Source organism: Mandrillus leucophaeus, unplaced genomic scaffold (genome assembly GCF_000951045.1).
Source record: "Mandrillus leucophaeus isolate KB7577 unplaced genomic scaffold, Mleu.le_1.0 Scaffold37, whole genome shotgun sequence".
NCBI classification, from domain to species: domain Eukaryota; kingdom Metazoa; phylum Chordata; class Mammalia; order Primates; family Cercopithecidae; genus Mandrillus; species Mandrillus leucophaeus.
This window is the reverse complement of record NW_012103920.1, coordinates 1898078-1923446: the sequence shown is the minus strand read 5'-3', so window position 1 is coordinate 1923446 and position 25369 is coordinate 1898078. Positions and strand designations below refer to the sequence as shown.

Here is a 25369-nt window from a genome sequence, read left to right as displayed (position 1 = left end):
GAGGCTGAGGTAGGCAGATCAGTTTAGGAGTTCGAAACTAGCCTGGGCAAGATGACGAAACCCTGTCTCTACAAAAAGTACAAAAATTAGTTGGATGTGGTGATGGGTGCCTGTCGTCCCAGCTACTTGGGGGGCTGAGGCAGGAGAATCACTTGTACCTGGGAAGAGGAGGTTGCAGTGAGCCATGATCACGCCACTGCACTCCAGACTGGGTGACAGAGTGAGACCCTGTCTCAAAAACAAAAAAAATGAAATTTTGTTAATACTATTTCCTATTCTCTTTGTATTCAGTCTACCAAAAGTCTGATTCTTTATTGACTTTATTATAGAAGTCTGAATGCAAATAATGAATTTAAATATTTGTTTCTAAGAAGTTCTCCCTGTAACTCACTCACATTTGGATTACGAGTATTTGAAAGTGTACTTTTCTTTTCTTAGAAAACATGGTTATTAGGTAGCAGGTAACACAGTGTCAATCCTGAGATTTAACAGAGTTATAATTCATGCCAACAGCATGTTTCAAAGCTATTTTTAAATTTCACTTGAATTTTTTTTTAAAAACCTCAAATTTTCTTAGTAAAATATCAAGAATATCTGGGTATAAGTTCTTAAAACACAAAAAGCATTGACTGAAAAATTGTTCAAATTCTGTATCACTTTGTTTAAGAAGTCTTTTTTTCGCTTTGGGAGGCCGAGGCGGGCGGATCACGAGGTCAGGAGATCGAGACCATCCCAGCTAACACGGTGAAACCCCATCTCTACTAAAAATACAAAAGATTAGCCGGGCGTGGTGGTGGGCGCCTGTAGTCCCAGCTACTGGGGAGGCTGAGGCAGGAGAATGGCGTGAACCCAGGAGGCGGAGCTTGTAGTGAGCCGAGATTGCGCCTCTGCACTCCAGCCTAGGCAACAGAGTGAGACTCCGTCTCAAAAAAAAAAAGGAAGAAGTCTTTTTTTAAGTTTCTTGAAAGGCACCTTTTAAAAAGTTCATCTGTTAAACGATTAGTATCACAAATACATAAAGAACTCCTCCACCTCAATATGTGAAGGACAGTTAGTAAAAAATGAACACGAGAGACATGAACGAATGTTTTGCGGAAGGGGAAACATGTGGCCACAAACGTACAAAGAGATGTTCAGCACGTGGCTAGTAAGAGAATGCAGATGACAACCACAGTGAGATACCATATTTCACTTATTCAGTTGACAAAACTTAAGAAGTATGACAGACTCAAATGTTGTGGAGTTTATGAATCAACAGATGCTCTTACACATGCATAGTATATGAGGCTGTAAACTGCGCCACCTACTACGGAGAATAAGTTAGCATAATTCTACTCCCCGGAGTAGACCCAAGGGACATTTTTTTTTTTTTTTTTTGAGGCAGAGTCTTGCTCTGTCACCTAGGCTGGAGTGCAGCGGCGTTATCTCAGCTTACTGCGACCTCTACTCCCAGGTTCAAGCTATCCTCGTGCCTCAGCCTCCTGAGTAGCTGGGATTACAGGCGTGTGCCACCACTGCTCCCAGTCGATTTTTGCATTTTTAGTAGAGATGGGGTTTCACCATGTTGGCTAGGCTGGCCTCGATCTCCTGGCCTCAAGTGATCCACCCACCTCAGTGTCCCAAAGTGCTGGGATTACAGGCGTGAGCCACTGCACCCAGCCGAAAAAGTATTTATCATAGTACAGAAGAGTCATATGCAGTAATAGTCGAAGCATCACGGTTCACAGTATCAAAAACCTGGAGACAACCCCAGATGCCCATTAACAGGAAAGTAGAGTATTGCACGGCAGAAAGAACAGAAGAACCAGTGTGATATGCACACCTCTATAAACTAAGTCATCTTTATAAAACAACAATAAAAAATGGATGATTAATAAATTATAAAACACCTTAAAATTTAAAGTATCTATTTCATGGATGCAGTAATAAAGCAAGGACAAATGGAGCGTAGGATTTAGGGTAATGGTTACATCCGATGGTGGAAGCAGAGGAGTGGATTGGTGGGGAAGACCATCTGGTTGGAAGCGGGCTATTGACAAGGTCTTAGCTTTTGTTTTGGATGGCAGGTTTGTGGAGTCCTTGGTACATTATTGAAGATTAATTAGGTAATTCAGTCCATTAGAAAATAAGCCTAAAGACACTGAGATTTCCAAGGTGAAATACAGATTCATGGTCATGTGGATCTTAGTTCTTTGCTCATCTGTTTTGTTTTTGTTTTTTAAGAAGTAGTATTTGGGATCCTGGGACCAATGTTTTGTAGCTGAAAGTTATAAAAATACATAGACCTAAAGTTAACGAACTAAATTTTCTAGGTGGGGATGCATGTACTGATAAGTATCTTATACATTATAGAGTATTGAGTACATAAATATTTATAGCTATTTCTGTTCTTTCATAGAAATTTTACATTTTTTTCCCTTTCTTAGGACAAAGTTAAACTATAATCCTCCAAAAGATGATGGATCAACTTATAAGATTGAACTTGAAGGGATATCGGTAATGGTTATGAGAGAGATCCTGGATTACATCTTCAGTGGGCAGGTATGATGAGAAACAAAGGAAGGAAGACCTAAGTAGAGGCTTCTCAAGCTCAGGGTGAGGGTCTCCTTTCATCCATTATATGACAAAGTAGCACTGTCATCTTCATCTTCTGTCACTGTGTGCATTGACTGACATCTCCTACTGGTAATGGCATCCCACGTGTGTTCTTCCATGGCTCTGCTCCTAGAGAAGCAGATGAAGTAAGATCTTAGACCCAAATCCCAGTTTGTTGCTACCATTCTGAACTCCACCTTCTCATATGAGATATTAAAGAACATGGGATGCTGCCCTGACTGCTGTCTTTTTGGTTTTTGCTTTGGAATCCCAAATCCAATCTTGCTTTGTATCCACACGACTGGGGATACAAAACTTGTTTTGTCTCCATAGCATGGAAATAGGAACTTCCTGGGGCATTGTGGATTATTTGGTAGAGACAGAGAGTTCCTTGTAGATCGTTCCCAGAGAAAGAGGACTGACAGAAATGACAAGCAGCTTATTCACGATGCCCTGGTCCTGTTGCCTCAGTAGTACCCACATCCCTGCCCCATCCTCATTCTCTCTTCCTGATGTCCCTTTCCTCTCCATGTCCACTTGAACTTCTGGAGGCTTTGTGATACCCAGGGAGGAAAATGATAAGTGATCAGACTTCTTTCTTTTCCTTTGCCCTCCTCCGACTACCCATTCCCCATGATGTGATTTCAAGCATAGCATGAGGACTCAAGAAAAATCTTCCATGTGAATCAGGGCTAGTTATTTTTTTTGTTTTTTGGTTTTTGAGTTTTTTTTTAACCGAAGGAAGAGGTCAGTGCATCTTACCTTTGCTGTGTGAGAATGCATTTCATCTTTATTCTTTCTGAGATCTTGTTCCCTACTCTCTCCTTTATTCCTTCTTCATCCCTCTTGTTTTCCTTTCTGTAGGGGCTGTTTCTCCTACATGTTTTCTAAGTATTCTGAATGTATTGCTTTCTTTGTCTAAATATATTCATTCTGTCCAGAGTTAAAGGCAGTGATTCTCATCCTTTTTGAAGCTTTTGGTTTGATTTCATGCTTTCTCTCTTCTCTCAACACTAGGGGGTGGGTATGTACATGGATGATTGTTAAAAGTAAATGAATTTAAGTTAATTTGGGGACAGCCCGGAGATACTCTGTAGCATCACAAAACCAGGCCTAAGACCAACCTTTGGTCCAACTTGTAAAGTCAGTCCAGCAGCAGTTATTAGTATAACGAGTTATAAGCCAGTAAGAGCCTATTCATGTTCAGGCTTGGATTTGAAACTTGAAACCTTATTTACGGATTGACTTCTGTGATTTGTTTCCAATTTAAATTTAAAATGATAGTTGCAATGTAAGTTATAACAAACTCCTGAATTGGCAGTTTTGTTTTATTGAAATGCAATTCAGTGTTTTTTTCACGTGCCTATATTTGAAGAGTCTACAGCTGCCTGCTGTCTTGTGGCTAAATGTAATGTCATATAAATGGAACATTTTCCCCTACTTGTGGCTTACTCAACATACTACTTTCCACATTTTTGTTGTTCAGTTTCTAAGACGATTGGCAATTATAGTTTTTAAGAAATCTATGGTACAAAAAGTGTAAAATATAAAAATGTGTCTTGCTGTACTCTTCATGAAGTCTCCCTTGCATTTGCGAATGTGGGTGAAGTGCCCATGCTTTGGGGTCGTCCACTTAGGACTGTGGCAATATTTTGGAGAACTGTTTCTTTCCTGATGCTTTGGAACACTGTGAAGTGGGTGGAGAAAGAAGCATTCGTCAGAAAATTGAAGAAAATTAAGGAAAAGTAGATGTTCATAATGAGAAGAAAAAAACCTAAAAACACCCTTGTGTTAGGAATTCATTCCAAAAAGTAGTTTTGAGGCCTACATGTATCTGTCTGTGAACCAAATTGCACTGCGTACAGTGTTTTGGGATGTGGAATGAGGCTTCTGAAACACTGTAAACCCTTCTTCCTTCAAGGGATTAGCATTCAGGTTAGCATGCCATTTAGCAGAAGGGTGAACTTCACAGGTTGGGAGACAAGATTTTCATCAGTTCTGATGCTGGTACTTAATCATGTTGACTTTACCATAGAATGTAGAACTTTCCATTTCCCAAGCATTTGAGTCATTAAGGTTTTTCTCTGAATTACAGAAGTGAGCAACATGGACGGTTTACCCTAGAAGGGTGATTGGTGGTTGACATTGGTACAGCAAGGGCAGAGCTGGGAAAAGTTAACCAAGCACACATTTGCTTGTGTTGGTGCCTTCCAACTCTTGGGGAAAAAAAAAAAATGCTGGGTTAAACCGTATGAAATTGCCAATATTCGATTATCTTTGATCTAAAATAAATGGAAATTTCATGTGGCCCAAACTAATAGATGAGTGGTTTGGGTTTTAAATGTACACATTCAAATATAAGATAATTATGCTACTTTTTTAGATCAGGCTAAATGAAGATACAATCCAAGATGTTGTTCAGGCAGCAGACCTGCTACTACTGACAGACCTTAAAACCCTGTGCTGTGAGTTTTTGGAAGGCTGCATTGCTGCTGAGAACTGTATCGGTATCCGTGACTTTGCACTACATTACTGCCTCCATCACGTTCATTACCTTGCCACAGAATACCTGGAGACTCATTTCCGAGATGTCAGCAGCACGGAAGAATTCTTAGAACTGAGTCCTCAAAAGCTTAAAGAAGTGATTTCTCTTGAGAAGTTAAACGTTGGCAATGAAAGATACGTCTTTGAAGCAGTAATTCGATGGATAGCACATGATACAGAAATAAGAAAGGTACCTGTCATATATAACATGGTCAAATTTGCCTTTGTATTTCTTTTTAATTACAGTTATAGTTGTTTTATTTTTCTTCTTCAACGTGAAAGACTTACAAAGCAGGAATCTGAAAGATACCTGTAAAACATGTTTTCCTATATCATGAAAGCAGTTGGTTTTTGAGACCAGTCTGCAAAAGCCCTTGCCACACAATAGATCAGTGAAAATATTAACCCTTGTAAGGAGTGTAATATCCTTTGCATGTTGTTTTTAATGGGAAAATGCATTTCAAGCTCAAGCTGGAGATTATAGAATTGTAGTATCCCCACCCTGGCTCTCAGCTTCCTGACCTACTACATCACTAGGCTAACCTCTGCCAGGCCTCAGGTGCCTGCAGCAGGCAGGGGGGTGACACTTGGAGCGCTGGCAGGGGTGGAGGGGCATGGGCCTGAGGAGCTTCAGGTGTGATTGACACCACACAGGAGAAAGCAGGCAAGCTCTGGAGTTTGTGTGGCAGTGCAGTTTCGAGAGGGAAGGTCCTGGGAGTGACAGCCTGGAAAGAGGGTCTTAAAGAATATCAGCCGCTAGATCCAAATTGTGAATACCTTGGAGGAAGGAGCAAAATCACAGGACTTGAGGGTTTTGGGGGGCAGAGAGTCTCAGTCTGTCTCCCAGGCTGAAGTGCAGCAGCCAGAGTGGCACGATCATAGCTCACTGCAGTCCCAACCTTCCCGGCAGAAGTGATCTTCCCACCTCAGCCTCCGAGTAGCTAGGACCATAGGTGTGTGCCACCATGCCTAGCTAATTGTTTGATATTTGTAGAGACAGGGTCTCGCTGTGTTGCCCAGGCTGGTCTCAAACTCCTGTGCTCAAGCAGTCCTCCCACTCCAGCTTCCCGAAGTGCTGGGATTACAAGTGTGAGCCTCCATGCCCAGCCAGGATGTTAAGTCTGATTATTATAAATAAGACAGTAGCTCCAATTACTGTTTTCAAAATAAGAAATATATTAAGTGTTAGAGAATGGATCTCAAAATGTATAATTGTACTGTTAATTGTTCTTGTAAGTTAAAACTCGACTATTAAGTTTTGATGATGATGAACATAATTTTTTGAATTCGGTAAGCCCGGAAGTATGTATATTTAGAAACCATATTTGTAGTATTAGTTTTAATTGGGACAGGTAAGGACAGGTAGTGTTCTGTTCTCCATGTGAGTTGGGGAAATTGGTAAAGGAGGTAGAAAAATTAGAAAAATTCCCAATGTGCTCCTACTCACCAAGATCACAGTGGGACATGCTGCTCCTCACCAGCTTCCGTCCTGCCCTCTTCTTGCCTTAAAGCAAGGGACATGCTTAAGGTTGGCTGGTTGCTGGGGAAATGAGGCAGTTCTTTGTCCTTTGGTCAGTTTAAACTTCATGCTGTAAAGACAGTTGATTTTTAAAACTCACAGTTTTATTTTACATTTGTAAAGTACTTTAGTCGGTTGGTTCAAATTTAGTGATTGAGCAGTAAAAGGATATAATTCATATTAGTCGTGTTAGATATTTTTGAATAGTAATTACTGCAGAAATGATTATATAGTACTCAGGATGTTTTTTAAATTTGGCTTTTGTATATTTTTCTTGTAATATTAATGTTGATATGTTATCTAAGTTTACCATATTGTATCGAGCTATTACTGTATATAATATTTGTATAAACATGATTTAACTCATGGCACATCCAAATGTGTGAAAGAAAGCAAATTATAGCTGGTATTTTCCCTCTCTTTTCCTATTGAAATGGGACTTCTTTAAGGTGTAAAGGAAGCTGCTTGAAACTTTACAGTGATACCTCAAACTGATGATTTTTGAAAATTAAACTTTTACTTATCAAGACTCTGGGCAGTAGACAGTCAGGGCCATGAGAAGATGTTCAAGCAGGACCGATGTGTCTCACTTGCCTGGTAATAACCTGAGTATTAACTATTTGTTTTCCATGAGGTGGAAAATGTAGATTCTAAAAATGATGCGTTGCATTTTCCATTGTTTTTGCCCCATCTTTCTTCCCTCTTCTGCAGGTCCACATGAAGGATGTTATGTCAGCTCTGTGGGTTTCAGGGTTGGACTCCAGTTATTTACGGGAACAGATGCTGAATGAACCATTAGTACGAGAAATTGTCAAAGAGTGTAGCAATATACCGCTCAGCCAGCCACAGCAAGGAGAGGCGATGCTGGCCAACTTCAAACCCCGCGGCTACTCCGAGTGCATCGTGACTGTTGGTGGAGAAGAGAGGGTGTAAGTATGAGGTGGGAGTTGTTTGAAAAGTGGTATATGGGAAGAGGTAGTTCCATGTAAACAAGAATTCATAATGTTTTTCAGTATCTAAAGCATAATTACATTCAGTTTTTTAAATGTGTTAAATATTCTTTAGTGCACTAAAACTAGTGATGGTTACTTATAAAAAGAACTGTACGAAGCATATTAACTACTGATCAATGATTTACTTCCTTAGTTCCCGGAAACCCACAGCAGCGATGCGATGCATGTGCCCTCTCTATGACCCTAACAGGCAGCTTTGGATCGAACTGGCCCCTTTAAGCATGCCGAGAATTAACCATGGAGTTCTCTCAGCAGGTACCGTTCTGTGGCAAATTTTCCTTAAACACCAGATCAAGTAATGTGTAATCTCAAGGTTTTACAGAATGACTCAGAGCCTTTTAAAGATACAACTTTATTATCTCTACATGATATTTTTAGTGTAGTTCTAGCTTTTGAGACCGTGGTTAGGAAAACCGTATCTTCTGTCAGTCCTTATTTTCCACAGATCTTCAGCACATAGCTGCTTTTCAGAACTAGTGGAGGAGCAATTACTTGATGACTTAATGTCAGGAGAGCAAACTTCAGTGAGGCTTACCACTAAGTAGCTGGAGGGCCGCACCTGGAACACAGCATTTCTTTGCACCATGGTAGTCCCATCTTTGAAATTCATGCAGCTTAGAATTACAATGTGTAATTATATGAAATATGTTGTATAAGGCTGGGCACAGTGGCTCACACCTGTAATCCCAGCAGTTTAGGAGGCTAAAGTGAGAGGATCACTTGAACCCAGGAGTTCAAGACCAGCCTGGACAACGTAGGAGAGACAACTGTCCTTACTAAAAATCAAAAAAATTAGCCAGGAATGGTGGCCATGCACTTGTGGTCCCAACTACTTGGGAGGCTGAGGTGGGAGAATCTCTTGAGCCCAGGAGATTGAGACTGCTGTGAGCTGTGATCACACCACTGCATTCTAGCCTGGGTAATAGAATAAGACCCTGTCTCAAAAAAAAAAAAAAAAAAAAGAAGTTATGAGACTTTAGGAAATGCTACTTAAATAGGCAATGGCTTAAAGTTATTTACTACAGAAAATGTTTTACTTGACCTTTACAAGTTTGAAAACTGTACTTTATCCAAAGCTGTCCCTTAAGGAGGTGATAGAAAAGATAGCCATTGAGGCATTGCCTTTGCTGGCTGCCTTTCTTTTCGCCATGGTCCTGCCCCCTTGTCCACCTGAGAAGTGTCATCTCACATCATTCTAGTTATGGTCAGCAGCCCTCCTGCAGTCTTTATTTAATTGTCTTTCCCCAGCAACATTATCTTTAAAAATTTATTTTTTATTTTGTTTTTCTTTTTAGAGATGGGATCTTGCTATGTTGCCCAGGCTATAACATTTTTAAAGCTATACTTTACCATTCTGTATCATACAAATGGCCAAGGCTCTACCATAGTATAGAAGTGGAGTCTTTTTATGAGTCCCGAAATTATTAAAGTTACTGTCAATAGTGAAGAGCTGGACAGAGTAGTGTAGCCTGCAGGATGTAGGTCTAGTGTCCCTGTTGCATCATCTCAGAATTAGCTCCCTTACATTTCCCTCCAAAATATATACACATATTCCTAATTTTCACTCATACACACCTATCACAAAGGCTCCTATATCACTAATTTTTGAAAGTATCCCAGAGGGATTAGTGTTTCAGAAACCCAGCAATGGAAGGAGCAACTGTGTACAGTGGAATTGACGGAAACGGAAATGAGTGAATGAAGAGGTCCTCCCATTTGTCCAGCCTGCATTGTTTCTTTTTTTTTTTTTTTTTTTTTTTGGCCCTTTTACTTGCTGATTTTGACTGTCTCTTGTCATTTAGTTTTTTTTCTCTACCAGTTTGGAGTTTACATTCTTGTTAATAGTCCTTTAGGAAGATTACCTTAGAAATTACAGCCTGTCTTAAATTAGCAAAGTCCAAAGTTAGTCAGTACCTGTGTTCTCTTCAGAATGGTTTTTCTTCATTTTCCGTGTTCCACACTCTTGTAGTATAAAATACATTATTACTAATAAATATGTACAGTAGATCGCCCTTATCCATGAGGGATGCGTTCCAAGACCCCCCCAGTGGATGCCTGAGACTATAGATAGTGCTGAACCCTGTACATACTGTGTGTTTTTACTGTACATGCATACCCATGATGAAGTTTAAGTTCGGCACAGTAAAAGATTAACAACAATAACTAATAATAAAACAACTATAACAATATACTGTAATAAAAGTTATGTGAATGTGGTCTCTCTCTCAAAATGTCTTACTTTACTGAACTCACCTATTTTCGGACTGAGTTGATCATGGGTGATAAAACCACAGAAACCAAAACTTCACATAAGGGGGAGCTACTATATATGCAATATGTATTTTTTTGATATATGTTGGATGGATGGATGGATGGATGGATGGATGGATGGATGGATGGACGGATGGACGGACAGACAGGTAGGTAGATAGTTGATTGATTGATAGATAGATAGGAAGGCAGGCAGGTAGTTAGATAGATAGTGTTCATTTAGATTTGCCACTTTCTTTGTTCCTCCTTAACTCCTCAGACTTTCCACCTGGGATCATCTCCCTTCTCTCTGAAGTTCATCTTTTTGAATTTCCTTTAATATGGGTCTTTTAGTGGACAACACCCAGATTTGATTGCCTGCAAATGTCATTATTTTGTCTTCATTCGTAAAGAATATTTTTGCTGAGTATAGCATTTCAGCTTGGTATTTATTATTTTTCAGCACATTTAAGTCATTCCCCTGACTTCTGGCTTCCATTGTTGTTAAGTCAGTGGCGAGTCTAAAAAATCTTTTCTCTGGTGTGTATTTAAAATTTTCTTACTATTTTCCATCTTTTTGTCTCACTGTGCTGTTCTCTTCATTACTATCTTTTGATTATCTTCTACTCAATGACTTTTCTCCTTAACTGTGATGAATCTGCTATTAAATTTATCCATTGATTTTTTTTTTAAATTTCTACAAGTTCTTGTCTTTTTACAGGAGAGTAACTTAATTACCTTCAAATCCACTCTTATTTCTATAGTTCCTGTTACTGGAGTTATCTTCAAGTTAATTTTTGTTTTTTAAACATGATAAGCATTTGTTTAAATTATCTTTCTTTTTTAAATAAATATTAGACTTTATTATTCATCATCCAACTTGAAAAAATCATCTTTCTGGTTACTATAATATTTGAAATCTTTGCAAGACTATTTCCTATGATCTACTTCTGCTGGTCTTTTCTTAGAGTCTAATATTTGTTATGTCCGATATCTGTGGCTGGATGCTGCTCATTTTATTAAACATTATACGTAGCAGCCGGGTGCAGCTCACGCCTATAATCCCAGCACTTTTGGAGGCTGAGGCGGGTGGATCACTTGAGGTCAGGAGTTTGAAATCAGCTGACCAACATGGTGAAACCCCATCTCTACTAAAAGTACAAAAAGTAGCTGGGTGTGTGGTGGCATGTGCCTGTAATCCCAGATATTCAGGAACCCTGGAGGCAGAAGTTGCAGTGAGCTGTGATCACACCACTGCCCTCCAGCCTGGGCAACAGAGCGAGACTGTCTGAAAAAAAAAATCGAAAAAAATTATTTGTAGCCGTAACTTTCTGCCTTAGATGTCCTGGGATGTTAGAATCTAAGTCTTAGATTAAGGTCCTTTCTTCTACAGAAGTTTTGCATTTGTCTCTGCCAGTTGCCTGAAAACATTACTAATGTGGTATTAACTGTAAATTAAATTCAAGGCTTATAATTTCCCAGATAGCAAGGAGGTTTAAATCTGAATACGAATTCTGGTTGGCCTTCATCCTGACAGTGTAGAACTTTGGAGAGGATCTCCTGCCAGAAGCTACATTTTCTGTGGACCTGGAGCTTAAACGTCTGTCTTTTTCATCCCGAGGACAAAAGATTTAGATTTTCCTAGATTGGAAATGCCCTCAGAGTAAAGTGGTTTTCATGCTTGGTAACCTCTGTAGGTAGGTCCCAATTTTCCCCTCAGTTTTGCCTTGTTATTTTGTTGGCTTCTCTTCTTCTAAGAAAATTATTATTGTTGTTATTTTTGAGACAAGATCTCACTCTGTTACCCAGGCTGGAGTGCAGTGGCATGATCATGGCCCACTTCAGCCTCACACTCCTGGGCTCAAGTGGTCCTCCCATTTCAGCCTCCTAAGTAGTTGAGACTATAGGCAAATACCACAATGCCTGGCTAATTTCATTACTTTTTGTAGAGATGAGGTCTTACTGTGTTGCCCAGGCTGGTCTTGAACCTCCTGGGGTCAAGCAGTCCATGTACCTTGGCTTCCAAAAGTGCTGAGATTACAGATGTGAGCCACCACCACCCAGCTAAGATTATTTTTTAAATGTTTTATCCAGCAAGTTAAGTTTTTTGCGGAAGAATAACCTAATACACCATTACATGAAATCGGAAGTTCAGTTGCTCTTAGATCCTGTTTTGAATAGAAAGTGCACACAGGTGCTTCAGATCTGGGTGTTCTGGGGTTTTGAATGAACAGATGTGCGCTGTGGTGCAGACGTTGTATGAGAATCTCAGAGGCTGGGAGGGAGTGGAAGAGATGAACTGACATGGCCCAGAGCTGGCTGGTGACTGAATGGGTGACGTCAGGCTTCCTTTTTCATCATAGGGTGGTGAAAATCCACTCAAAGACAGTAATGAGTAAAGCGAAATGGTCGAAGTGAGTCACAGGTTGGGCTCCATCACCAAGGATCCAATGGGATGGAATAAAAGTCCTGAATCCAAAGAGAACATTGTTGTCGTCAGAGAGTTTCTTCAGATGCTGTTTCTATATATTCTGTGGCATTTATGGGTGTTGAAGGCTCACATTTCATATTTCTTGTGTTTCCTTTGATCTTTGCAGAAGGATTTTTGTTTGTATTTGGGGGCCAAGATGAAAATAAGCAGACTCTTAGCTCGGGAGAAAAGTATGATCCAGATGCAAATACCTGGACAGCATTGCCGCCCATGAACGAGGTAAAACACTGGTTCGGTTGGTTTGATGTGTTTCTCTTTCCCCTTAGCACTTCTGTTTGTTTTGTGTCTGAGTTCAGGGAAGAAACAGCAGCCCTGCCAAGCCCCCGCCTCGTTTGCTCCAACCTCTCCTTCTAGTGCCCGTCTCTCCTCGCCTTCCTGGCCCTCACTCATTCTGGCCTCCTTCAGTTTCTGAAATCTTCCAGGAATGCTCTCACGCCGGCCTTCCCGTTTGTCCTGCCCTGTGCAGACGCCAGCGTGGCCTGCCCCCTCCTCGCAGCACCTTCTCAGCGGGCCTCCCTCCTGCCTCTCAGCTCTCCTGTCCCTGTCTTCATACCACGTCTAACCATCTCATGGACCAGGCATTTTGAAGTTTTTCACATAAGCTCTTTGATGGCAGAGAATTATGTGTGTTCTGGTCAGTGTTTCATTTTTTCAGCGCTAGAATCGTGCTTGGCACATAGGGTTCACTACGTAAATATTCGTTGACAAACGGACATGAAACACCTAGGGCTTCTGTGATCCCAAATAGCCTTGGCCTGACCCTGTCCTCCACAGCCCTTTCTGCCCTGGTCAATACTAGCCTTTCCCACATCAACCTGAAAATACTGCCCATTGTTATGCAAAAATAATTGTGTTGAACCAGAGGTAACAGTTCATTTTCTTTTTGTGAGCTATTATGGGTTAAAAAGTGAGGATTTTCTGAGGAACTCACCATGTATTTCATAACCTTGTTTTGAGAAATGACTTTGGCCTCTCTGGCTGTTGTGCTGGAAGAGGGGCTGCTAGGGAAGCCAGAAATCTTTAAGAAGCATTACCGGAGAAATGGTTTTGAACGTGTTACTTCCAGCTGGAACATTGGGAAAAAGAGATGTCTCTAATTTTTAAAAATAATTCCAACTTTTATTTTATACTCAGGGTAGGTATAAACCTACATGTGTAGGTTTGTTACGTGTGTATATTGCATCATGCTGAGGTTTGCAGTAAGATTAATCCAGTCTCCCAGGTACTGAGCATCGTACCCAATAGTTAGTTTTTCAGCCTTTGCTCCCCTCCCTGCCTCCCTGCTCTAGGAGTCCCCAGTGTCTATTGTTGCCATCTTTATGTCTCTCTAATTTTTATTAAGTATATGAATATTAGCTTTTAATATGATCCTTGGCCTTGTGTGTTCAGAGATCGCTGATGTCGTTTCAGGCAAGACATAACTTCGGAATTGTGGAGATAGATGGGATGCTGTACATTTTGGGAGGAGAGGATGGTGAAAAGGAGCTGATTTCCATGGAGTGTTACGATATTTATTCTAAAACCTGGACAAAGCAACCTGATTTAACCATGGTCAGAAAGGTGAGGACCGCATTTTGTGGTAACTAGTTTGTGTACACATTGGATTTTAAACTTAATGTGTCTTCATATCCTGAATAAACCTTTTATATAACTGATAGTGTTAAAAGAATTAACTTTATAGAAGTCTGCCTTTATTGGTAGTTTGCCTTCCCTGTCATCAGCCACACACCAAGATAGGAAGGTGGGCGTGTGTGAGAGTTTACCCTGGTGGTGGGCACCACCTGACCTGAATGAGAAATGTTGCCTCTCCCCCACCATTGTTTTCTACTTTCAGATCGGCTGCTATGCAGCTATGAAAAAGAAAATCTACGCCATGGGTGGAGGCTCCTATGGAAAGCTTTTTGAGTCTGTGGAGTGTTATGATCCCAGGACCCAGCAGTGGACTGCCATATGTCCCCTGAAAGAGAGGAGGTACACGGATGTGGGTGGACTTTGTAGATTCCCTCGCTCTTCACTGGGTCTGGAGCCCTTACCCTGCCTGGGTTTTGTTCTTTTCTTTCAGAGTAACCTTTTCTTTGACTTGGCATTTCCTGAGAAAGGAAGGCCTACATAGTAGTGCTGCAGAGTTAAACCAGCATAAGAGGAACGAGGGAGTGAGATCTCGCGTTATACTGCTTGTGCCTGATACGCTGTGTGTGGCCTTTCAGGTTTGGAGCAGTGGCCTGTGGAGTTGCTATGGAGCTGTATGTGTTTGGGGGAGTCCGAAGTCGTGAGGACGCCCAGGGTAGCGAGATGGTAACTTGCAAGTCCGAGTTCTACCATGACGAGTTTAAAAGGTAACTAAGAATGGTTTCACGTAGCTACTGCAACTTTTTCTTTGTGCTTTCAAAGTTGTATTTTAGCTTTGTTTAGTTTTGTTTTCAGTCACTTTATTAAATTATGGGTTTAGGAGATATGTCTAATGCATACTAGGTATTTATTCAGTGACTTCACAAGTGCTAGTGACTTAAAATGTCTCTAAATAGAAAATGTTTCTAATATGTAGATCAGATCTTGACACTTAGTTGCTTAAAATCATTTATTGGCTCCCTATAGCTTTTAGGAAAGAGTTTAAAACTCCTTACCTTGTTGGGCGTGGTGGCTTACACCCGTAATCTCAACATTTAGGGAAGTAGAAACTGAAGATTGCTTGAGCCCAGGAGTTGGAGATTTGCCTGGGCCACATAACAAGACCCTGTGTTCTCCAAAGAAAAATAAATAAACTCCTTAACTTAGCATATGTGGCCTTTTGTGATATGGCCTTTGCTTTTTCTGCTACTAACCTGGATACTTTACACTGAGCCACTTTCCCCTGCGAAATCAAGTATGATTGTCTCAGCTCTGTGTTCATATGCTGCTTCTTGCCTAAAAGCTTCCTTCCCGCTGAGCATCCAGTTAGCTTGGCCTTTTTCAAAACTGCTTAGTTTTCAAAACCTGGAGAAAGCCTTCTCACACCTTCTACTCTGATTCAAATCCCTTCATCTGTGATCCCAGGCACTCCAGACAAGTCTCTCTCTGGGGCTGTAACTGTTAACTGCAAGCAACTTCAGGGCAAGGTCCACTTTCGTCAGCTCTGTATCCTGGCTTCCAACATCCTACCTGCTTGTATCAGATACTTAGTAAAATGTTGATTAAGTGGCTAAAGCGTGGTGTCCGAGATTCTTAAAACCTCTGAAAAGTGCCACTTATGTCTTGTAGAGTCGATAACATCCTTCTCGATGTCTTCTCTCTTTCCTCACGCATTTTATTGTTGTAATCACTGAACAGTATTTTTATTGCGGTAATATGTTTAAATCCTAAGGGGAAATGGGTATGCTAACCATAATTTTAGTTGAGTAGTTCAGTTATGTTACCAGAAGAGGGTGCCATAACATAATGTTTAATTTCATGCTGTTTTAGATTAAGGCAGTCAGTGAGCAGTTACAAAGATGCTGGAAATGCATGTAAATGCTACCTAACTTGTATTTTAAATTTAGGATATTTGCGTAGCCTTTTTTTCTAATTATAGGAATAGACTATCTTAGGAAAGTTTATTAGAGAGCAGTTTAGAGGATACTTGCTGTAGTGGGGCCGATTTTCAGACTTCTCTACATTTTTCCTTCCTTGTTACATGACTGGGAGGGCTGACGGCCCAAGGGATGAAGGCCTTTTTTTTTTCTTTTTTTGAGACGGAGTCTCGCTCTGTTGCCCGGGCTAGAGTGCAGTGGCATGATCTCAGCGTACTGCAAGCTCCGCCTCCCAGGTTCAAGCAATTCTTCCCCCTCGGCCTCCTGAGTAGGTGGGACTACAGGCACGCACTACCATACCCGGCTAATCTTTGTGTTTTCAGTACAGACAGGGTTTCACTATGTTGGCCAGGTTGATCTCGAACTCCTGACCTCATAATCCACCCGCCTCAGCCTCTCAAAGTGCTGAGATTACAGGCACGAGCCACCACACCTGGCCTATCAGGTTGTTACATATTTGTAGTGGATAAGCTTTTAATACAAATATTACTTGCTTTAAGTTCATAATAATTAAACATAAGACTGTTGTTCCTTCTTTGCTATTTAAAAGCACTTCCAGGCCAGGCGCAGTGGCTCAAGCCTATATTCCCAACACTTTGGGAGGCCAAGGCAGGCGGATCACTTGAGGCTAGGAGTTCAAAACCAGCCTGGCCAACATGGTGAAACCCTGTCTCTAACTAAAAGTACAAAAAAAAAAAAAAAAAAAATTATCCAGGCCTAGTGGCACAAGCCTGTAGTCCTGGCTGCTCAGAAGGCTGAGGCATGAGAATTGGTTGAACCCAGGAGGTGGAGGGTGCAGTGAGTTGAGATTGTGCCACAGCACTCTAGCCTGGGCAACAAAGTAAGACCCTGTCTATAAATAAATAAATAAATAAAAACACTTCCAAATAAAATTCATGTGTGTTTGGTTCCTTATTCCTAAGCTCTCCAATGTTTGTAAACAGAATAAAGAAAGCTGTTAATTTATCTTATCAACGTAAGATTCTAACATGTTTAGATAACATTAAACACACATACAACACCAAATGCCATGTATTTATTTAATCTTCAAAACAGCACTCTGAAGTGTATGTATGTACTGTTACTATTCCTATTTTCCATATGAGGAAATCACAGCACAGAAAGGGTGAGCGATGTGCCCACAGACAAACAAGGAGCAAGGAGCTGAGGCGGGATCTGAACTCAGGCATTCTGGCCCCAGAGTCCACCTTTTCAACTACCACACTAGGTTGACTTTAAAATGTAGGCTTTCCTATAACTATTGATAGAACAAAACAACATGTAGGAGTAGTTTATTTCTTAAAAGATCAGATGCAAATGTGTTACATTGGCAGAGCGTGAAAACTGTAGTTGCCGGATGAGCAGTCCATATTCGATTGGAGACCATGTCGATTGTTTTTAAGTAATCTCTTGTCTTTCCTGTCTTTGTTCCCTATTTTTAGGTTAAAACTTTCCGGGAAAAAAAGGCCATATCTTATTCTTTTCTGTTTTTCTGAATAAAAGCAAAACTGCTTGAAAGGCAAGCAAAGAAACTGCCATAAAGTATTACCAAGTCAGAGCAACAGCGTCATATACCCAGAATGACAGTTTCTCTATTTCTGTTCCTTGTGTCCCTATTCTGTTAGTAACACTACTGTCCTCCCAGTCATCCATGTTCAAAAAAGGGTCATCTTGGCCGGGCACAGTGACTGACACCTATAATCCCAGAACTCTGGGAGACCCAGGTGGGAGGATCCCTTGAGCCCAGGAGTTCAAGACAACGCTGAGTAACATAGTGAGACCTTGTCTCTACAAAAGATTCAGAAATGAGCTGAGCATGGTGGTCCGTGCCTATGGTCCCAGCTACTCGGGAGGCTGAGGCAGAAGGATCTCTTGAACCTGGGAAGTGGTGAAAGCTGCAGTGGACCATGATCATGCCACTACACTCCAACCTGAGTGCCAGAGCAAGACCCTGTCTCAAAAAAGGGAGTCATCTTGAATTCTGTCTTGTACTTTGCAACTCATCAGTTGCCAGGTCTGGTCCTTTTTTAAATCTCAGTAGCACTTTTCACATTTCCCACCTTCTCTGCCCCGCTGCTCTCCTCACAGTCACTCCTTCATCTGTGTAGTGTCTTTAGCCTCTGGCCAGCCTTGCCTGTGCAGTTACTCATCTGTGGTTTTGAAAGACGAACCTGACAAAAACTTTTTGCTCAGAGTTTTTGATTGCCCTTCTCAAAGTTCTTGACTGTTTCCCATTGCTTACCAAGTAAAGATAATAGTACTTAGCCACCTACTCAGGGTTCTCCATGATTTGAAGTTAAGAAAAAGCTTCACCCTTTTTTAGTATCTTTCTTTCACATGTCCTATACTCCAGCTCACTTTTTAAACCCTCTTGTGTTTTACTGCCTCCGTGCATTTGCTTAGCCTGGATGCCCCTCTACTTCATTTTTTACAGTATATGAGTTATATTAACTGTTCTTTGAAGTTGAGGTCTGTCAGTTTCTTCTTTTGATTCCTGAATATATAACTAGAATAGACATACTTGACAACTGGCAGAATCACCATACTGGTTCTCTGACACATGGATTGGGGGCCACTGTGACAACAAGGGCTAAGTGGAAGTCCCTGGAACTTTCCTTCTCTACCAAAATAGAAAACCAGAAGCAATACTGCATCCTGGGGGAATCTGCAAACATTATGCCACCATCAAAGACTAGAAAATGCAGGAGAGGCGATGCCTATCACATCCCCACTTAATTCACCTAGAAAAAGTAGAAAAGTAAAATGGATCTCGGAAAATCTTAGAAATTTTTTATTTCAAACAGTATGTTATCAATTTTTAAATGTTTGTGTAGTTTCTTTTTAGGTTTTCCTTTTACTTTGGGTTTCTTTTACTCTTTTCTAGCTTCTTCAGGTAGAATTCTAGATTACTCATGGTAGATCTTTTGCTTTTTTAATGCACACAGCAAAAGCGTTCATAAACTTAATCAGGTGATCATACTGATCCCAGATTCTGTCTCAGATGTAATATCCTCACGCAAATGTTGTATCTTTATGAGGCACAGTTCCCAGCCTTAGTATGGCAGCGATTGACATAGCTAATGTATTTTCTTGATACCAATTTGCAAGGGTCACCAGAAGCAGTTTGCTTTTACTTGTCAGGGGCAACAGTACACCTGCACAGCCTTGCCTCGGGGCTGTGTCAACTAATATATAATGGGCTAATGTCTGCTGTGTAGCAGTCCACAGATACTTTAATCATCATGATGTTCCACAAAACATCTCATTGGTCTGCCCCATTGACCACATTGTGCTGTTTGTATCTGATGGTTGGGAAGAAACAGGTACTTTCAGATGCCTTAGTAAGACTTGTGAACTAGAGGATAAGAGATGAACCCCACCCTGACCACATCTATTTCAGTCATGCTCCAGTCAAGAGGCAAAAACCACACCAGTCATTTGAATAGGGAAAATGTAGTATATGTAATTATCACTAGTAAGAGACAGTCAGCTACTAAAAGACTCTGAAAACCGCAGAAATAGCTAACATAGGAAGTACAGCTGCTACCTTTAGGGCAGAGGGAAAACACCTGAGGAGGGAACAAATTAGAAAGTATCTTCCCCACCCCACCGGGCCGAGATTCATCCCATTGGAAGTGTGTGTGCTGAGGCCACTGGAGAGCAGAGCACCAGGGTGCCAGGGGCCAGAGAAACAAGCTGGAGAGTGTGCACCCCTGGTCTCCTGCAGGCTGGTAGGAGCACACACAGGAGGAGTGAGAGGAGGGCAGCCGACAGCGGCAGAGCGGCCCTTTCGCCCCCAGCCTTGCCGCAGTCTGCAGCCTCTGTGGACAGAAGACCAGCTTCTACACGTGGTTCATTTCTCCATAGTATTTTCTGTTTCATTGATTTCTACACTCACCTGTATTACTTCCATCCTTTTACTTTGGGTTTCTTTTACTCTTTTCTAGCTTCTTCAGGTAGAATTCTAGATTACTTATGGTAGATCTTTTGCTTTTCTAAGGCAAACAGTGAAAGCCTTCAGCTTTCCACAGATCACCACTTTAGCTGGACATACTGATATGTTTTATTTTCATGACCATTCAGTCTGCAGTATCGTTTTTCCTTCTTCAGATTGGATGGTTTCTGTTTCTCTGTCTTGTTTGCTGCTGCTTTCTTTTGTTATCTCCATCCAATGAATTTTTTTATTTCAAGTATTATGTTAGCAATTCTAAAATGTTTGTGTAGTTTGTTTTTAGGTTTCTGAATTTTCTGTGCTGAAATTTCCTATCTTTCCATCACAAGCATATTTTTCTTTCTCATACTGAGCATCATTGTGGTAGTTGTGTTCAAGTCCTTGCCTGTTAATTCCAGTATCTGAGTCATCTCAAGAGTTGGTGTCTGTTGATTGTTTGCTCCCTTGAGAAATGGGTTCTCATTTTTCCGGCCTTCTTTTGTTGAGAAACTCCAGACTGGATCCTGGATGTGGTTACTATTATGTTGTTGAGGCCTTGAATTTTCTTATATTGCTTTAGAGTGTTGCTCTGAGTTTTAGTCAGCAATTGACTTCGTTAGACATAAATTGCAAGCCGTGCCACCTGCCATGGGTGGCAGCTGAAATCTCAATCCAGTTCTCGAAGCCTCAGTCGTAAGCATACATGGTTCCAGGGTTAGTTGAAGACTTGAGATGAGTGGATGGGCACAAATTGAGGGGTGCTTCTCTACCTCTCTTCTTTCTCAGGTTCTCCACTCACACTTTGGAGATCCTGGTTGCCCCAAGACACCTTTTCCTGATTGCTGAGTCCTGTAGCCAGAAAGATGGCTATCTTTTCTGTAGGGGTTTAGCTACCCAGAGCTGCCCCCATGAGGCTGCCTTCAGAGAAAGCTACCAAGAAGCAGGGAACTTAGTCCATACGGGTTGCTTGCGCAATCAACTTTCCATTGCTTTCCGGAATCTACCTGCTTTTCTTCAGCTTCCAGAGCGCTCAGGTAGTTGTATTTTGTCCAGAGTTTACAGCTGACACTTGCAGCAGCTGAGGAGCCATTTGAAGAGTTTCTTCTGCCATACTGGAAGCAGATGCCTCACGATAGCTCTCTTTTTCTTTCCTCCTCTCCTTTCTCCTCAATTGATTGCCCTCTTTTCCTCTGTAGCTCTCTTCCTCTCTCCTTTCCTGTCATTCCCCTTCTACTTCCCTGTCTCTGAAGTTCACTGTTGTAATTCATGCTGTATTTTAAAGCTTCAGTCTCAGAGCAGTCTTAATTCTGAGTTACCAGAGGGTGCATCATTATAGCCCCCAAGTACTGACAAGCCCATGTTTGAAAACATTGTAACTGAAGACATGATATTGCCTTGTTCATTGCAAAAATTACTATCGTTTAATGATACCTTCTAAGTACCAGAAACTATGCAAAATACTTTACATTGGTATTTCATTTCATCCTCACAACAATCATTTGAGGTTGGTGACGGTATCTGGTATCTCGCTGGACAGATGAGGAGACAGGCTGGGACAGCTAAACTGTTCAGGTCAGTGAGAGGATGAGTGGCGTGTAAAACCTCATGGCCCTTTATACCTGTTTTATAAGCAGCCACACCTGAAGACGCAATTCAATTAAATTTTCAAATTAGTTCTGTTTAATTTGAAGCCTCGTCTTTACCTAAAATAGATCACCTAGGCTTATTTTTCTGAAACCCAGGAACTGAATCATTGATGTGCTTGGGACAAAACCTGGTAGATCATCTATGTAATCCATTTCTTTAGCTTAATACAATCATTCCAGGGATGAACTAAGTTGGTTTGATTCAGAATCTGGGAAGAACTTAAATGCTGAGGTGTAGTTATTTATGTTTACGCCTAAAGACGTGAAATGTGAATAAACCAGCATTGTAGTTTGATGTTTTTCAAACATTTTCTTTCAAAGTTGTGTTCAGGGCCTCCATTTTCACTTTCAGCACAAGCTTTTAGATTTTTTCCCCTTTTCCATTTTATTGGAGGCATTTGGGAGGCAGGGTTCAAAATCTATATCCCAGTCCCAGCAAACTACCTGACACCTATCAACATTCAGATGTTAGTTGAATCAAATATTAGATGAATGGCATTAGAAGCATGGTGCTTAGCTTTGTTTCTGAGTTGTTCTGTGGTCATTAGGCTTCTGTGTTTATTGGAATTCTAAATGTGGAAGCTACCTGCTGTAGAAGAGTCTAGGAAGAGTGTTCATTGAAATAAAAGTAGTGCTGTTTGGGAAATAATTGTACATTTCTATTTGACATTGAGATGCCCTGGCTGCTTCACAGCATAGAGTTAGAGATGATGGAGTGATGACCATATGACTGTGTCCTCCAGTGAGGGTAGGCCTGGACCTTGGTTACTCTTAAGACCATTTAGATGCGTTCCCAAGGTCCTACTGAAGTCCGCTGTGACCTAGCTATGCCTTTTAGCTGTTAACAGATGATTGTTCCCTGAGAGAACATTATTATTACCTAGCAGGGTCTAGATTTACTCTTTAAGAAAAAGAAATAAAAAACTTTTATTTTCGAATACTATTACAGACTTGTAGAAAAGTTGTAAAGTCAAAGAGTTCTCATTTCCATTAAGTCATTCACTCAGCTTCTCCTAGTGTTAACATCTTACATGACTGTAGTACAAGCATCAAAACCAGGATATTCACCTTGTCCAGAATTATTAGGTAAACTACAGACTTACTGGAGTTTCACCAGCTTGTCCTCTAATGTCTTTTTTCTCAGTTTCCAGATCCAATCCAGGATTCTACATTGCATTCAGATACTGTGTTTGCTTAGACTCCTTTAATCTGTGATAGTTCTTCATTCTTTTTTTTAATTTTTTTTATTTTATTTATTTATTTATTTATTTTTGAGACGGAGTCTTGCTCTGTCGCCAGGCTGAAGTGCAATGGCACCATCTCAGCTCACTGCAACCTCCACCTCCTGGATTCAAGTGATTTTCCTGCCTCAGCCTCCCGAGTAGCTGGGACTACAAGTGCATGCCACCACTCCCAGCTAATTTTTGTGTTTTTAGGAGAGACGAGGTTTCACCATGTTGGCCAGGATGGTCTCGATCTCTTGGCCTTGTGATCCACCCGCCTCAGCCTCCCAGAGTGCTGGGATTACAGACGTGAGCCACCACACCCAGCAGGTTCTTCATTCTTTCCTTGAGTCTCACGACCTTCGTCCTCTTGAAGGTTATTGGTCGTGGTTTTTTTTGTTTTTTTTTTTTTTGTAGGATCTCTTAATTTGGATTGATCTAATGATTTCTTGCAATTAGACTGAGGTTATGCAGTTTGGCAATACCACAGAAGTCATATTATGCACTTCTCTGCATCATATCAGGGAGAACATATTGATGTGCCTTGTTGCTGGTTACGTTAACCTTAAGGTGGTATGTGTTAAATTTCTCCACTGGAAAGTTAACTGATTTTCTTGTTGTGATTAATAAATATCTTAGTGGAGATCATTTGAGAATTTGCAAAACCATTTTCTCCTGAAACTCTCAAGTACTCATTTGAGCATCCACTGGTAGACCTAGCCTACAGAAGTCATTACGGTGGTGTTTGCCTGATGATGATTTTGTTTCCGTCATTCCTCTGCATTTATGAATTGGAATTTTTCAGTAAAGGAAACCTGTCCCTTTTTCCTGTTAATGTTTTCCAATTATTTATAGTATGTGGATTCATGGATATTTTACTCCCTGAGTTATAAATCCAGCACCATCATTACTGATTTTCATGCTCACATAGTTCCAGCCTCGGCTGTCAGGAGCTGCTTCACCGTGGCTTCCTTGTCCTTTGACACACCCCCATCCTTTTTTAAGCACTTCCTATCTGGCACGACAGGATGCCCCAGACCCCTCTTATATTTTCTCTGCCTCAGCTCTGGGACCAACTTCTTCATAGAGCCTTACATCTTTTTAGTGGTTATTAAATTGATTTTCAACAGAGGTGCCAAGACAATGTAGTAGGGGAAAGAAAAGCCTTTAGCAAATGGTGCTGAAACAGCTAGCTATCTATATGGAAGAAAGTGAACTGTGATTCTTGCCAGACATAAAAAAGTAACTTGAAATGTATCATAGACCTAAATGTAAAAGAGAAAACTGTAAAATTTCCAGAAGAGAGCATAGGAGAAAAATCTTCATATTGGGGTAGGCAAAGATTTTTTAGAATGACGCAGAAACTGTGACTGTAAAAGAAGAAAAGGATATATTGGAGGCCGGGCGTGGTGGCTCAAGCCTGTAATCCCAGCACTTTGGGAGGCCGAGATAGGCGGATCACGAGGTCAGGAGATCGAGACCATCCTGGCTAACACGATGAAACCCCGTCTCTACTAAAAAAAAATACAAAAACCTAGCCGGGCGCGGTGGCGGGTGCCTGTAGTCCCAGCTACTTGGGAGGCTGAGGCAGGAGAATGGCGTAAACCCGGGAGGCGGAGCTTGCAGTGAGCTGAGATCCGGCCACTGCGCTCCAGCCTGGGGGACAGAACAAGACTCCATCTCAAAAAAAAAAAAAGAAAAGGATATATTGGAATTCATCAAAGTTAAAAACTTCTGTTCTTCAAAAGGTTCCATTAGGAAAATGAAAAGGCAACCTACATGCTGGGAAAAAGATTCATAATACATGTATCTAACAAAGTATCTGTATCCACAGGATATAAAGAATCTGACAATTCAATAAGAAGACAGTAAACCCAATTTTAAAAAAATTTAGAGACAGTCTTGCTACGTCCTTTTTGTTTGTTTGTTTTGAGACAGGGTCTCACTTTTGCCCAGGCTGGAGTGCAGTGATGTGATCTCAACTCATTGCAGCCTTGACCTCCTTAACTCAAGCGATCCTCCCACCTCAGCCTGAGTAGCTGGGACTACAGACAGATGCCACCACACTTGGCTAATTGTTGTAATTTTTGTAAAGACAAGGTTTCACCATGTTGCCCAGCTGGTCTTGAACTCCTGGGCTCAAGTGATCCACCTGCCTCAGCCTCCCAAAGTATTGGGATTACAGACATGAGCCACCACATCCGGCCCCCAGTTTTAAAATGAGCAAACCTTTTAACAGACATTTTATAACAGAACATAAAATAGGGCTGGGTATGGTGGCTCACACCTGCAATCCCAACACTTTAGGAGGCCAAGGCAGAAGGATCACTTGAGCCCTGGAACCTGAGATTAGCCTGGGTAGCATGGTGAGATCTCTGTGAAAAAAAAAATTGTTTTCATTAGCTGGGTGTGGTGGTGTGCACCTATGGTCCCAACTACTTGGGAGGGTGGGGTGAGAGGATCACTAGAGCCCAAGAGGTTGAGACTGCAGTGAGCTGTGATTGCGCCACAGCACTCCAACCTGGATGAGTGACAGTGAGACCCTGTCTCAAAAAAAAAAAAAAAAAATCTGTAAAATGACCAAGAAGCACATGCAAAGATGTCAACATCAT

At 41.2% G+C, this 25369-nt stretch overlaps 1 protein-coding gene across 1 annotated transcript in view; it reads left to right on the top strand.

Moving 5' to 3' along the window:
• The window catches only part of GAN (gigaxonin), an 87873-nt gene that overhangs the window by 58505 nt on the left and 3999 nt on the right, over positions 1 to 25369 (top strand). Inside the window, exons 2-9 of the mRNA XM_011990119.1 lie at positions 2399 to 2541; positions 4979 to 5329; positions 7370 to 7587; positions 7805 to 7926; positions 12519 to 12631; positions 13823 to 13972; positions 14247 to 14383; positions 14620 to 14748. Of these exons, the coding sequence (XP_011845509.1) occupies positions 2399 to 2541; positions 4979 to 5329; positions 7370 to 7587; positions 7805 to 7926; positions 12519 to 12631; positions 13823 to 13972; positions 14247 to 14383; positions 14620 to 14748 (1363 nt within the window). The remainder of the gene's footprint in view (positions 1 to 2398; positions 2542 to 4978; positions 5330 to 7369; positions 7588 to 7804; positions 7927 to 12518; positions 12632 to 13822; positions 13973 to 14246; positions 14384 to 14619; positions 14749 to 25369) is intronic.